This window comes from Scophthalmus maximus, chromosome 15, assembly GCF_022379125.1.
Source record: "Scophthalmus maximus strain ysfricsl-2021 chromosome 15, ASM2237912v1, whole genome shotgun sequence".
Taxonomy (NCBI): domain Eukaryota; kingdom Metazoa; phylum Chordata; class Actinopteri; order Pleuronectiformes; family Scophthalmidae; genus Scophthalmus; species Scophthalmus maximus.
The window spans coordinates 2,739,048-2,753,105 of record NC_061529.1 but is presented as its reverse complement, the minus strand read 5'-3'; the positions used below and the strand labels follow the sequence as shown (position 1 = coordinate 2,753,105).

At 43.9% G+C, this 14,058-nt stretch overlaps 1 protein-coding gene across 3 annotated transcripts in view; it reads right to left on the bottom strand.

Annotated features, from left to right (window-relative positions):
• Nucleotides 1–13,469, bottom strand: part of slc4a11 (solute carrier family 4 member 11) — an 87,270-nt gene extending 73,801 nt beyond the window's left edge. For 2 of the 3 annotated variants that reach the window (XM_035609747.2, XM_035609749.2), the window contains exon 1: nt 13,281–13,469. In XM_035609747.2, the coding sequence (XP_035465640.1) occupies nt 13,281–13,323 (43 nt within the window). In that variant the 5' untranslated portion in view covers nt 13,324–13,469. The remainder of the gene's footprint in view (nt 1–13,280) is intronic. The other variant, XM_035609750.2, reaches the window with a different exon arrangement.
• Between the last annotated feature and the right edge of the window lie 589 nt (nt 13,470–14,058).

The window sequence follows — 14,058 nt, the reverse complement described above, 5'->3', positions numbered from 1 at the left end:
GGGACCAAAAAGGCCTATATTGCAAGTTCACATGATGACAGTAATATTGTTTATCGCAATCATTTCTGGAACAATATATTGTGCGACAAAAAGTTGCTATCGTGACGGGCCTAGTTCCATTTGAAGCTGGAAAGCTTCAAATTTACTCGTGTATATATACTACACTATACTACTATGCTCAATTTATGAATCTACGAGGCACGGAGGCCACTGGATCAAAAATAATAATAATAATGAATTCCCACCCTGATGTAAATGCTCTGCGAAAGGTCAGTCATTTGCATAAGCCCTCATACAGAACATCGCTGTGCGGTATGGCCGGTGGGTCTGCTTTGCATAAGAACTGTTGCACACTGACAGAGCGAATGCGTCACTCACTGATCCAGGGCGCCTTCCCTCCCTGGAGGACAATCCAAGTTCATGTTCTCATCCACCACGAACCTTAGACCCAGGTGTCATGATGTCCGCGCTGCGGTTAAACGCCGAGCGGCATCGCTATACGTTACAGCCCCGCGCCTCGGCAAATGTCGGCAAAATGCGAGCCAGTTGACAACGTGGAAAACGCGGCGGTGTGGCGTGTCCTGTCACTTGTGGGTATTTGAAGCGTCGACGCTGTTGAAGCCTCCAGGTTGGATTTACACTTTGCCTTGATCTCTGTTATTTACTGAAGCCTGACAAATTCTCATCTCATTAACATGGTGGCCCCTGGGTTCACCGGGGGTGGTCGGAGTGCGGTGTCACATTAGGCTCAATGGAGTGGAAATGAAAAGAAGAGTAGAATGGCCACGTGGCAGTTTACATCCACGTCTGCCGAGACTCGTGTAGTGAAGAGAACGCAGCGTTTGCCCGTCACGATTAGCATATGAATGCCGGAGATGTGCTCAAGAGCGTGTTTTGTGTGGTTACAGTGACCTGGACCTTTGTTTTTAACTGAATGTTTTGTGGCAGATTTGAAGGGAAACCCTCGAAGCGTTCCTGAGATAGAAAGCATATTTTGCGAGGTCAAGCATCATGTCAGACCTGCCCTACAGAACCGCCTGATGGAACTCTTTCACAATGAACGGGATGATTGATTGAATGAGTTGATGAACTGCATTTTCGTTCCGTTGCTTCACTTTGTTAGCGTCGCGTGCCGCAGCAGTTAAGACACCACAATGTGTTTTCAAGAGTTGCTTCTTTATGGTGCGTTCGGACCAAACGCAAAATGGAATTCTCACCGCCATGCGATCGCATTAAAAGCCAAAGCAATGACTCGAAATTCAGTTCAGCCGAGTTGTGGGCCGGACATCTGTAGGTTCACGACTACAAGTTTAACATCGTCTCATTGTTAGAACCATTCCGATTGCACGATGACGATAGTCGTCATTATAGCAGCTTTTAAACAATGTAGCTGTACTACAGCTACATTATTTAAGTTTACTGAGATTGATATTTGTGGATACACTTATTGTTAATGTTTTTAATAAGATTCAACATTTTTGAAACTGGAACTTCTTACTTTTTGGTCACCAAAGACCCAACATGTGAGCATGTAAGTTAAATTGGACATAAATATTGGCCAGTGACGGTGGATGTGTATTAACCATGATATACATTTGTCTGAATTTAGATGTTATCATCATGATAATATTGTTTTACTTAAACCACGGAGGGACACTGATGCGTTGAGAGAGCGAGAGGAGAGTTTGGGCACTCGCTGTCAAAATATAATGAGCGAGGGGAAAAGGAAGTTATTTACACATGAATATTTAACTCATTTTCTTGACTCTTAATTATCGCTGCCAACGTAGCCAGAAACCAGAATCCTGTCCAACACATCTGTTAAAAACAAAATCAACTTTTAATGTTTCCGAGAAGGACGGCGTTGCTTCAGCTCAATTTTTCAAACGCACCAGTTTTCCCACTCAGACCCCGGAGGATACCTCCTGCCCAGTTGTGGAAAATGAACAAACACAAGTCGTAGACGTTCATATAGGTGTTGGTGTTGTATGCTCGTCTTTTTGGCCGGTGGCTCTATGCAGGTAGTTTTGGACCGACAGACCTGGAGGGCGTCACACAACCTGCCACAGCCATGTGTTGCGTTCAAGTGTCCCTGACACTGGAACCCTTCACTCCCTGCTGACTTGGAAAGTCAGTCCGGATTTAAATCTCTGCCCCAATGTTCACGTGACAACAGTCACTGCGTCGGGATGGAGAGGCACATCTCTGAAACGTGGCTGTTGTTTGTTTGTTGAGAATTCAAGTAAACAGTTTTTACTTGAATTCTGATGAAAGCTATTGTCCTTGTACATATCTGCAGACACGTCAGGACCTCTAAAAGATCCTTTTCAACTATATAAAGTTCAGAACCAAAAGAAACTACATTGTTCACAGGCAGATGTTTAGATTTGTTTTATCAGTACTAAGTGTTATCATTACTTTGTTTTGGACAAGATACCGATCCCTAAAATGGCCCTGATGATGTACTGTTGGTGTGTGAGGGTGTGTGTTATTCTGCATTCACAATAAAGGCAAAGCAATTTTTGGGCACAATGAGATAAAATCGAGTCAATGCAAAGACGCAACGATTCCATACAATTTTGCCTCATTTACTTAACTCGGTCGAGTTCAAATATTTCAACTCGAGCGAAATATTAGCGTGATGCATTGCCGCAAAAGCCATTTAGCGCTGAGATGCTCCTGAATGGGCGGATATTTGCGGGTTGTATTTATGTTTGGTGCATGCAGACTGTGAGACAAAGCTGAGTGTGTGAATTAAAGTTTCATGTAATTTAGTTTCATATTATGCTCTAAAATAAAAAAAAATCCCTCCTGCCTCAGCAGAGGACTTGAACTCAGGTCTGCAGCCGTTTTCTGCTCGGAGGAACGCGTAGGAAAAAAACAAATGTTCACTCTCACCAGCTAATTGGCATCAAAATGTAGCTGCAACACCGCGCGCACACACACGCGCCTGAGCAAAAACAGATAAAAATGTTCAGCTTCGAATGAAACCGAGAGCACGGGCAGGCGTCTGGAATGACCCTGCAGCGCCTCTGTGACTAGTCATCAGCGGGTGCTATGAGGCTGGAGGTGGGAATGGCCTCCGGGAGGCTCACAGCTGGGTGTGTGTGTGTGGGTGTGTGTGTGTGTGTGTGGGTGTGTGTGTGTGTCCGTGTGTGTGTGTGTGTTAGTGAGTGATGAATCACCACTTGTGAATTGCCTTAACCACAAGAAAAGCAATAAAGTACCCAGAGAGAGAGTTTAGCAATTGGGACCCCCACCCCGGGAACCAAATGAACCGCCCTATTGGCCCGAGATTGAATCCTGCCAGCACCGGCCACACTGTCCCTCCTCTCCGCCCTCCTGCTGCTTCAGTAGAAAAGAAAACCACGACAAGACACTATAAAAATGAACTGAGTTCTAGCATGTGATGGGTGCAACACTCGCTGCTGGGGGCTGGTTGCAGCTCTTGAGGAAACACACGCACGGAGAATGTGCTGACTAGGAACTTCCTGATCAAACCTAAGTCACCACACAGTGGCAGTGCCTCGAGGAAACAGAAGGAATCTAAAGAGTCCAACATAGTTCTTATTTGGAACAGTCAGCGAACGTCTGTGGGGATCGATAAGTACAAAGTGTGTAATTTTAAAAGGACGTGCCTGAACCCCGGTGACACTCGACAGCCGTCATTAAGACGAGCCGCGGGTCGGCGGCGTCCACCTTGTCTAAACACTACAGCCGGAGCTGACAGCTCCTTGTTTCACAGCGAGTCCCACAGAGCAAATAAAGCTGCACAGTGTGTCAACACAGTGAGTGTTTGTGTTTTATAGAGACACATTAAACTTGGGCAGCACTGAATGATCTGTGACGTACAGTATATTGTTCTGTCGATTTTCCCATGATTATTAATGTGATTATCATCCGTTATTTACCTAAAGTTTGTTGGAAACAGACACACAGCAAGAAGCTTTGCTCCCCGCTACAAATTATTTTTCTGATGATGACCACTCCCAATTACATATTTACTTACGGAAGTGGAGGACACACGTCTCCGAATCATGCGATCGCAATGTAAAAATAAATTCATTTTTCCAACACCGCTGACGGAAAGAGAACCTGAACAGCGCTGTGAGTCAAAATCCGCGGCGGCAACAACAAGCGTGTCCAGACGTGTGCGTCACATTTAAGTTTCCTCTGGAAACACTAGCGTTTCGTTGCAGGTCTATTTGCAGCGCGTTTTCTAAATGTGTTGTGGTGAAGAGGAAGATGTTTTTTCTTAATTTGCTTTGTGTTTGGTCTATGTGCGTGTGTTTTCTTGACTTGCCGTGCTGTGAGCTCTCGGGGCCACCGTAGTAACAGGTCAAAGGTGAAAAGGGGCAATTGTTACCGTACCTTTGACATATCTCAAAAATAATACGTTGCTCAAAGGTCAACAGGGTCGTTTACCTTTCTGTTCATTTGTGCACATAAAGCTACCAAGCTCTAATTTGACCCACAGTCCATGTCGAAGAAAAATGAATCCAAAAAGCCATTTTTGCAAAGCATGGTCCTTTTTGCCTAAACAGCCTCTATGATAGCAGCGAACAGCCACGACGAGGCCTGGAGAAGTGATGGGATTCAGCTGATTTGCAGTCTGGTGTTGTGCCGGACCGAGCGGCTGCGGTCTATGTCGTGTCCTTTTGTCCTTGTGCCAGATGTCAGCGATGTGGTGTACAACTCATTAGGATGCCAACATGCCTCCGCACCGGCGCTCGAGAGTTTTCTCGCTCGGTGGTTTTTAAAGCCCGTCGACCGTGTTGTCGAGGAAGCCACGGGAGCTCCTGAGGTAGCCGCCGCCGCAGTAGTCTGGCAATAATGGTAATAGGGCCCGGCGAGTAATGATGCACAAACAGCGACAGCTATTGCCTGAATGAGTCATCAATCAGTTGGGGAATCCTGCTCCGTCCTTCTGACGGGGAATAACCTTCATTAGCGGCGTGTGTCAGTGTGTGTGTGTGTGTGTGTGTGTGCGTTAACTACACCTCAGCGTCTGCATGTGTAGGCGTCTGTTTTGTCTTTGTGTTAAGGAGCTTGTGTAGCTGTCAGCTTTGTGTGTGCGCGTGTGTGTGTGTGTCTCTTTATTTTTCCTTCAGCATCGTCTTTGTTGTTGTGGTTGTTGTTGTTGTTGTTGTTGTCTCTGCTGGCACAGGGAGACAGAGGCACAGTGATGATGATAATAACGCTCGGGAATAAAGGACCGAGGAGATATTAAGGAAACGGTGGTACGGAGATGAAGAGGAGGAGGAGGAGGAGGGGAGCAGCTGGTTCTTGTTACCCCGCCGCCCGCACACATCTCTGCAGGAGCTATCAGAGTGTTGCCTCCCGCAATTCCCTCTGTTCGGGTATAGGTGTGTGTGTGGAGCTGTGTTCGGCACTGAGCTGTAAGTATTGCCAAGGGGACGAGGGCACATTTCAGGTCACAAACTAGCTACAGATTTAATTTGGAGAAGAACAACTTGATTATGTTCGCTCAGGCAAAAAAACAAAAACACAAAATCGGGCTCAGGGAAAAATAACTGACACACACACACACACACACACACACACACACACACACACACACACACACACACACACACACACACACACACACACACACACACACACACACACACACACACACACACACACACACACACACACACACACACACACACACACACACACACACACACACACACACACACACACACAGTGTGAATCTGAACGCTGCTCGTGAATGAATTTTGTTGATATTGAGATTTTGAGCGCGTGAAGAGGCGGCGGCGGTGACGTTACGTTTTGTGCCACATGCTCATGTGGTGAAAAGAAAATGGAACTAAGACGCAACGCTGCACTGGACCCCAACGCATGAGCACAGAATAACAATAAAGGCCAAGTCGCTACCGCATGGAGGTGGAGGAGGAGCGCTTGTTCATCACCAAGAAACATTCTGCAGAGACACTCAATCCAATGAACAGAAATATTAATATTCTTAGAGTTTTCTTCTGCTCTGAAATTTAGGATTGAAAAAAACAATATGGCTTGTCTCATATTTCAGGACTAAACAATGATGTATCCATATATTACAACAGATGACGTTAAGGGTTGTGTGTGGCACTCATGTTGCTGGGCTAACAGGTGTTGTCAAGTGTGTCTATAATATATCTTTGGGAGATAATCAGCCTTAAACTTTAGGTTTGGTTAATCGCGTTCGACGCGAGTGGAACCGCCCCGTCACCTGACCGGTGGCCACACCGAGCCGTCTGCAGCCGAACAATGACTCACGCCGTCACGTGAGAAAATTTGCCGCTCAAATCCATTCGCCACAGGTTGTTTACCACGGCCTTTGGCATGTGGCGGATCACGTCAGGGCGTATCGCTCACGTCATCGGCGAACCGGACGTGTTAAACATATTGTGACGATAACACGATGATTGAAATGACAATATTGTAATGATGACGGTCTAAAAATGCACCACGGCCGGTGGCCGAATTCTAGCAACTCTCAGCAAACCAGCAGAGTCAGATGAAGTGGAGGACGACACAAATCTGGTGTTGTACCATTTGGGGCGTGACGGACACGGTCTTCTCAACACAGAGAAACACAAATGAATGTGATTCATGATGAGAAACAACCAGGACTACGCGGAGCCACTCGTGATTAGATCACGTGATCTCTGCTTCGTGAACACAGATTAACTCATACAGTTCACTATATACAGTAAACACCATGACACTGTTGTATACTTAGAAATATATATATATACATTTCCGTCTGTCCTTTTTTCTGGTGGTCATGGTGGTTGTCAGTACATGATCAGACATGTACACTGTGAGGGAATAGAAATTTGACAAATATCATAGTCCAAATGTCAAAATATGAATAGTCCAAAAGTGATTTTTTTTCCGCACAATGAGATATGAGACATACAAAGTCGATGTAAATTGATGGGAAATTCCTGTCTATGACAGAAATTCCGTGTCCCAAAAAGAACAGGTGATTATACGTCGGTTGGGTTTTTTCCGCGCGAGTGAACTCAAACGATCTTGCGGCGCGTAAATTCACTTTGTTTGGTGTGAACGCCCCATTACAGAAGTAGCCAAAGACACATACTCATATCTACTTGTTTCGCCCATTTACTAGTTCTTGATGAGAATGTATTATGCCACAGTAAACTTCAATATTGTGATACAAAAATGTCATGTGATGATTTTATCCATATCCTCCACCCTATGTGGTCACATGACACATATATCCGACGACCGTGCAGCCGGATTAATGTGCAGATTATCATTGACTAAATCATCAATGGGTAAAGTCTGCTCTTCGCAAATGAATGAACGCATTTAGTCTAATGTAACATAAATCACAACAAATCAGAAAGGACAATTCAGTCAGTACAATAATCTCAACAAGTGCAGGAGCAGCAATACCCCCATACATTTCCCTCAAATAAAAATGCAGAATACATAATAACATGAACATCTTTCTTTCTCCGTATTTGCTTTAGTAGAATATTAATCTGACTGACATACTAGCCAACAGATGCTCACTCAATCAATAATAATTACTTCTTTATGTACGCTGATAAATACACAGATTTATATATGATCTCTGGTTTGACATTAAATAATCATGGCACGAGGATCAAAGCATTAAATAATGATACAAATGAAGACTGAGTCGTCCCAGTGACTGATGATGAATATCATCAGAAGCACAGTCAACAGGAGGAATGATGCTGTCCAGTGAGACACAGACACGCTGCCCTCTGCTGGAGGCCTCAACGACTGAAGCTTTATCGACAGGCCGCTCCATCATGTCAACTTTTCCTTTTTATGATAAAACGTGTTCGAGCGAAAACATGAAAATGAATTCTCTGTACCACTTCTATACTTTCAAATGTAAAATGAGTAAGTTTGGCGTTCGACTTGAAGAAGCGGTTCTCTCTGAGAGGCTCGCATGATCTTCCATTGGTCAGATACACAAACAATTCACATTCAATTGAAGATTGCAGCTGTGAACTTTGATCCCAAGTTTCCCGACACGTTTCCCCTGTAATACTGCGCGCGCACGCACACACACACACACACACACACACACACACACACACACACACACACACACACACACACACACACACACACACACACACACACACACACACACACACACACACACACACACACACACACACACACACACACACACACACACACACACACACACACACACACACACACAGGAAATGTTTGTTGTCTTCACATTTCCATGGGAAGCAATGCTGACACAGACACTTTTAACTTTCAAGTGAAACGGTCGTATCAGCAACATCCTGCCTGTTGTTCTTCCCCCTAAACTGTAAATCACTCTAAACAAAAGGACCTGAACACAACACGACTGTAATAATTCAGGGCGGTGATCTGCTTGGAACTCGTGCGAACGTGTTCAAAATGAATTTTGAAGCCTGCTCATTAGGGCAGAAGAAGAAAAACTACAGTAACAGAGTCAGATCTGTGACACAGACACCGGAGATATTGTCATATTTCACGCGGATTAACAGTCCCGGTAAATCCAATATTACTGCACGTTGCTACTCGCTTCGTCCGATGTGTGTGTAAGGATTTAATTTTGAAATCGCTCCCCATCTCTTTTTTTTGGGGGGAGAAAATGATAATTTCCTGACGTTCCATCTTTCAGGGACCCGGTCTGCATAAGCGTTCCATTTAATCAGCGAAGACTACAGCCTCCTACTTTGTGATATTAATATTTTTTTTTTTTAGCAAGAGGGCATGGAGTGCATGTCACTTCGATCAAAACAGATTAAGCTGCCTCATTTTTTTTTTTCTGGTAAAGAAGCGCCGACGTCGCCTTGCCGCTACTCTGCCGCTGCAGCGAGAGCTTTGAAATTCTGTGCACATTAAAAAACAACCGCAATAAACCGCAGAGGGCACCTTGTCGTATTGTGTGTGTCGGAGCAGGAAGACGACAGAGACGCAGTCGGTGGACAAAAACACGGGGTGGGGTTTCCTCTCCTGCCTGACATTGTCCGTTCTCCGCCGCTTGGCCCCGAGTTCAGCTCTCAACAACAACACGCGTCTGTCAGGGAAATCGCGACGCACACACAGACCCAAAAGAGAATGCGTGCTGCCGCTCACGCACCCACACTCTGAGCGTGGGCGGAAAAATGATTTGTTAGTGTGTCAGGATCAAAAACATGACATCGTGATTATTCCTGCAATTGTTTTTACACAAACTACTCGGGTGCATAGTACAAAAACAATATTCTATATTATTAATTCCTATTACGATTAATTTGCCTATTTTTTTTTGTTGCCACAGCCAATATGTAAACATGACTTTTAGTTAACCTCTCTGGTTGCTGCTTTTATGATGTTAGCTTTTAATGTGTCTTTTGATGACGATGCTTGAGGCCAAAAAGTATCTGATATCACGATATCTGATTAATTCCCATCGATCGTTTACCTCCTTAAATATTTTGTGTGAAATGTTCATAAATAAAAAAGTTTCCTAGAGTCCAGGTTTTCATCTTTCAATGATAATGTCAAAAAGTCAAGGACAATCAGTTTACAATGATATAAAATAGGTAAAAACACATTTGAGTAGCTGCGATAGCAGTTCAGTTAATTTTCTCTTGATTGACAAGCTTGGTTTTTTGCTATAATACGATCGTTCTTTCAAACAAATCACAATATTTGGAACTATTATTTTTGCCGTTTAAAATCCAAAAAAATCTTATCTTAGTGGATCGAAGTCACTTTCCATGCAGATTGGATATCATACATTTGAAGGTGACGTCTCCAGCATGTTGTGATATTTGAATGTCTTTTAAATGAAGTGGTAGATATTCACTTGTCAGACCGAGGGACCTCTCGCCGTCTCGTACAGACTGAACTGTGTGAGCCGACACTGAGTCACTGCAGCACGCCAACCGAAACGGTACCGTTGATTTCTACAATAACTGTGCCATAGACTGTATGTAACAACTGGACAAAGTCACAGGGTTCCAGAATATGAAGCCACTGCGGAAGTGCCTGAAGCCGGTATTCTCTGGACTGCATCTATTTGACTGAAGTGTTTAGTAAAAGTGTCTCAGGTAACTGACTGAGTCTGAGTTCATTGATTAATGTCTCCACCAGCCGAGACCTGAGTCCACTGCAGGCCCACGAGACGGCGGTTCATTAAAGACACTGAACAAATAATTAACGCAGTGAAGGAACTTCCCGTGTGTCCATGAACACACCGCTGTGTTTTCTCCTGGATGCAGAAAAACAAGATGTACGGTGTTTGCGTTTTACATCAGTGAGGAGAAATCAATACTGTACATTCTGAATATATATTCACGACCTTGAGTTAGCTACAGACTAATGTTCTGTGATGTTTGGATTAATACTTATTCTTTCCCCAAGGTAGATGCGACATCTTATTTCAGTTCGCAAATCTTGTTGAGTGAAAAGCTGAATTGATAAAATGGTGGATTATACAGTACATGCCCGTAATATTTAGCTGGTTTAACATTTGTACTCTCCCGAGCCTGTCGACATGTAGAACACGGCATGAACAGCGTCAGAGACGAGGAGGCTGGAAATCCCACCGGGAACAAAACAGCACGTGTGCACTCTCACGTGCACGAGGAGCTCAGGCCGAAAGTGCCAAATGGCATATAAAAAAATAAAAAAATGAAAGAGGTAATCCTGGTTAAGACAGACAGTTACACAGTACAATACACGGGACGATGTGTGTGTGTGTGTGTGTGTGTGTGTGTGTGTGTGTGTGTGTGTTGGGGGGGGCTCTGAACAATGTGAGGAGTCAGGACAGAGACGTCGTGGAGCGTCCGTTCTACAAGGGCCAATTCAAAATAAGTCAAAGGGACGTTCAAAAGGCTTAAAGTGTCTTTCTGTGAAGTGCTCCAATCACAGGGACCTTCATTTTCTGATGAAGGAATTGTAGAAGACAAAATGTTTTTAACCTCGAGCAGACCTACAGTGTGAAGGGAAATGTGTTTGTCTCTTTTTATTTCACAGTATTTCAATTTTTTTACATTTCTGTCGGTCATTTTTTGAATCCATTAACTATTGACTGATTTCTATTAATTAATCAAACATTAAAAGTAGGAAAATAGTCAAAAATGCCTCCCAGAGTTGAGATAACAGGTTCAAATTTCCAAACCCATAGATATTCAATAGCTGATCTATGGCAGCTGGTACAAATTAGTTTTAAAAGAATTTCATCCCAGAATTCAAAGAAGTGAATTCCTATCAGCTGTCATTGCGTCATGGTAATATTGTTGGTTTTTTGGAACCCTTTTCATGGCACTTATTTCATATAAGATGCCATTGGTGCGTAAAGTGTCAAAGTGAGGCTGCGGACGAAGACAGAAGTTGTCAGCGTGCCACGTTTCACAGTTTGCTGGATCTAAAGCTGCTTGTTTACACGTGTTTCTTGGCACCAACGACGCTGTTTACTCTGCCTGTGTGTCCAACATGTCCTCCGTCCACGCTCAGGGAGTTCTGACGTCTTCCTCACATGCCAAAACATGTCTCGGGTTAAACCGCTGTGAGGATGTCAGGTTGGGCAGACACATGACTGTATTTATTGATTGCTCCTAGGATTCAGTTCTCGATCAATCTGTTGTATGAAATGGGAGAAAACTGTTCCAGTACGCTGAAGCCTGAGGTGACGTCTTCATACTGTTATCAGACCAACAATCCCAAAAAATATTATCCTTATATGATCCTCCCAAAATGACAACACGGAGCGAGGGAGAGTTTGAAAAAAGACTTTCTTGACTAATCAACTGTAAAAAAAATAGCTGCGGATCATTGCGGCTTTGATCTCAAATCTCACATATACAGTACATGTTAATCTACCCATGTTGCACCAAAACTAAAATATTCCTTATTTAATAAGATCACTTATCAATCTGCTTTAATTTAGACATTAAAGTAGTGATTTTTTATTATTATAAAAAACTAGAACTCCTCATTTTTTGTGTGTGCAAGTTTCCTACTGCACTTCTCTACAGCACACTTAATGAAACTGGGATTAGCTTGATCTTTCTTCACATAGACCCAGACCAAGTACAGATCTCTAATTCGCCTGTGTGAAACTCCCTTTGCACAAATCTTCAGTCTGCATGTCGTCTTTATCCACCTATTAAAGACGCCACCTGTGCGTCGCTCTTTGCGAGCACGGATCAAAAAGTGCCAAACGTAGTAAGACATAAATTAACACATTGAATGTCCAAATGTGTCTATAGCCTATAGATGCTCACTGTTGGTCAGAGACCTGCATTCAAGAATCAAATGAAGTAAGCTTTATTAGAAATGATATCTCTCATTTTACGGTATTTGAAAAGGGCAGGTGCAGAGTGCAGCGGGGTTTCGTCGCTCGTCAAATCATCTTACGAAGATTTAATTTTAGAAATCATGCTTCAAAATGATTGCTCGTCTTATTTGACACGTACAAAGTGCACAAGGACGAATTACATGGAGGGTCAACTGGTTCACATTGATATCTGTATTTTGTTGCAAGCAATCGACTACTGAATGAATCGGCCACTACTGTGATAATGGATTCATGGGTTCAGGAAGTTGTTAAAGGATCAAAGGTGGATATTTTCTGGTTCCTTTGATCCTTTCATGACACCACGCTAAAATGAACTCGTGAAAAACAAAAGCATCATTTTACCGAGCAAACAACATCATCGACTAATGGAGAAAGCGATCGACAGGTTAACCGATGAGGAATATAACGCACGAGGTGGTGTCAATATTTGCTCTTGTTGCTTTTGCTAGTGAATGTTTGAGCGTTTCGCCGAAAGAAGAACGGCGCGCAACAGACGCAACGAAGAAGAAAAACTGAGATCAAACACGCCGCTAAGCTAAATTAAGCTAAGCTAAGCTAAGCTAAGCTATATGATCGAGGCTGTTCTTTTTTCACGGATTGAACTGTCGTTTCTTCTCTCTGTAATTTCCCTCCTGCAGTTTGTTTCCCATCTAATGAGAGACTCTGTCTTCATGCCGGACTCCCCAACACACACCACGAAGTTGACCCCACGCACAGCTAGCTAACTTCACACACCACGAAGTTGACCCCACGCACAGCTAGCTAACTTCAAAGACAACTACAAGCTAGTAGTCCACCATACTCACTGAATTAAAGTTAAACTACAGTTGTCATGGCAACTGAACCGCAAGTACCAGGACGCTTTACGTCGACGCGCAGATTTAATACAGAAACTAGAACTCCATCTTACCTGTAGTGAATTCACTAACCCCGTCTTCTCTGGCCGTTCTCATACTGTCGCCCGTCGCCGCAAGGCCTCGACGATGTCTGTGCTCTCGCCGGTGGGTCAGTCTGAGTGTGTCCGCGGGAGAACGCGAGTGAAGACAGCCCGTCACGACTTGTGACCTGACATAAGAAGCCTCGAGCGAGTCGTCGCCTCCACCGTCGCTCCGTCACCAGGTGTTTGCTGACGTCACGCGCCGCGCCGAGTGGCACCCGAGCGGCGCGGCGCGGCGGCCACGCCCACCGCGCACTGAGGCCACGCCCGCCGCGCACCGAGCCCACGTGACCGCCGACATGCGCGCGAGCTGAGCGGAAGGATGTTCAGATAAAGGTGCAGTCCGTGGTTTTAATGTTACAACAACGGCAACCCCAAAAAACAAAAACCTTGATTGTAACATGATGTCACCGATTTTATATAAACAGTCTAAACTAAATATAAATATGAAATGTAAGGTTTCCTACTGCTGTATCCTTAAAAAAAATCTGTTGTTTGTTAAAAGGCAAAAAGTAAACAGTAATTATAGATACAGTAGGTGAAGTACATGTACTCTGAGAACTGCACGTATAATTGTCTATCAATCTTTAAAAACAACAAAAAGACAATATCTAATTGTGAACTCGTTCTGGTTGCATTGTTTTTTTTCCCCCAAATGTATCATAATGTTTCGTTGGAGCAAAGATTTTGAATAATTCACCAAAGAAGAAAGGTAAGCAGTCAACAGGTGCTCTACAGGGCAGCAGCCATG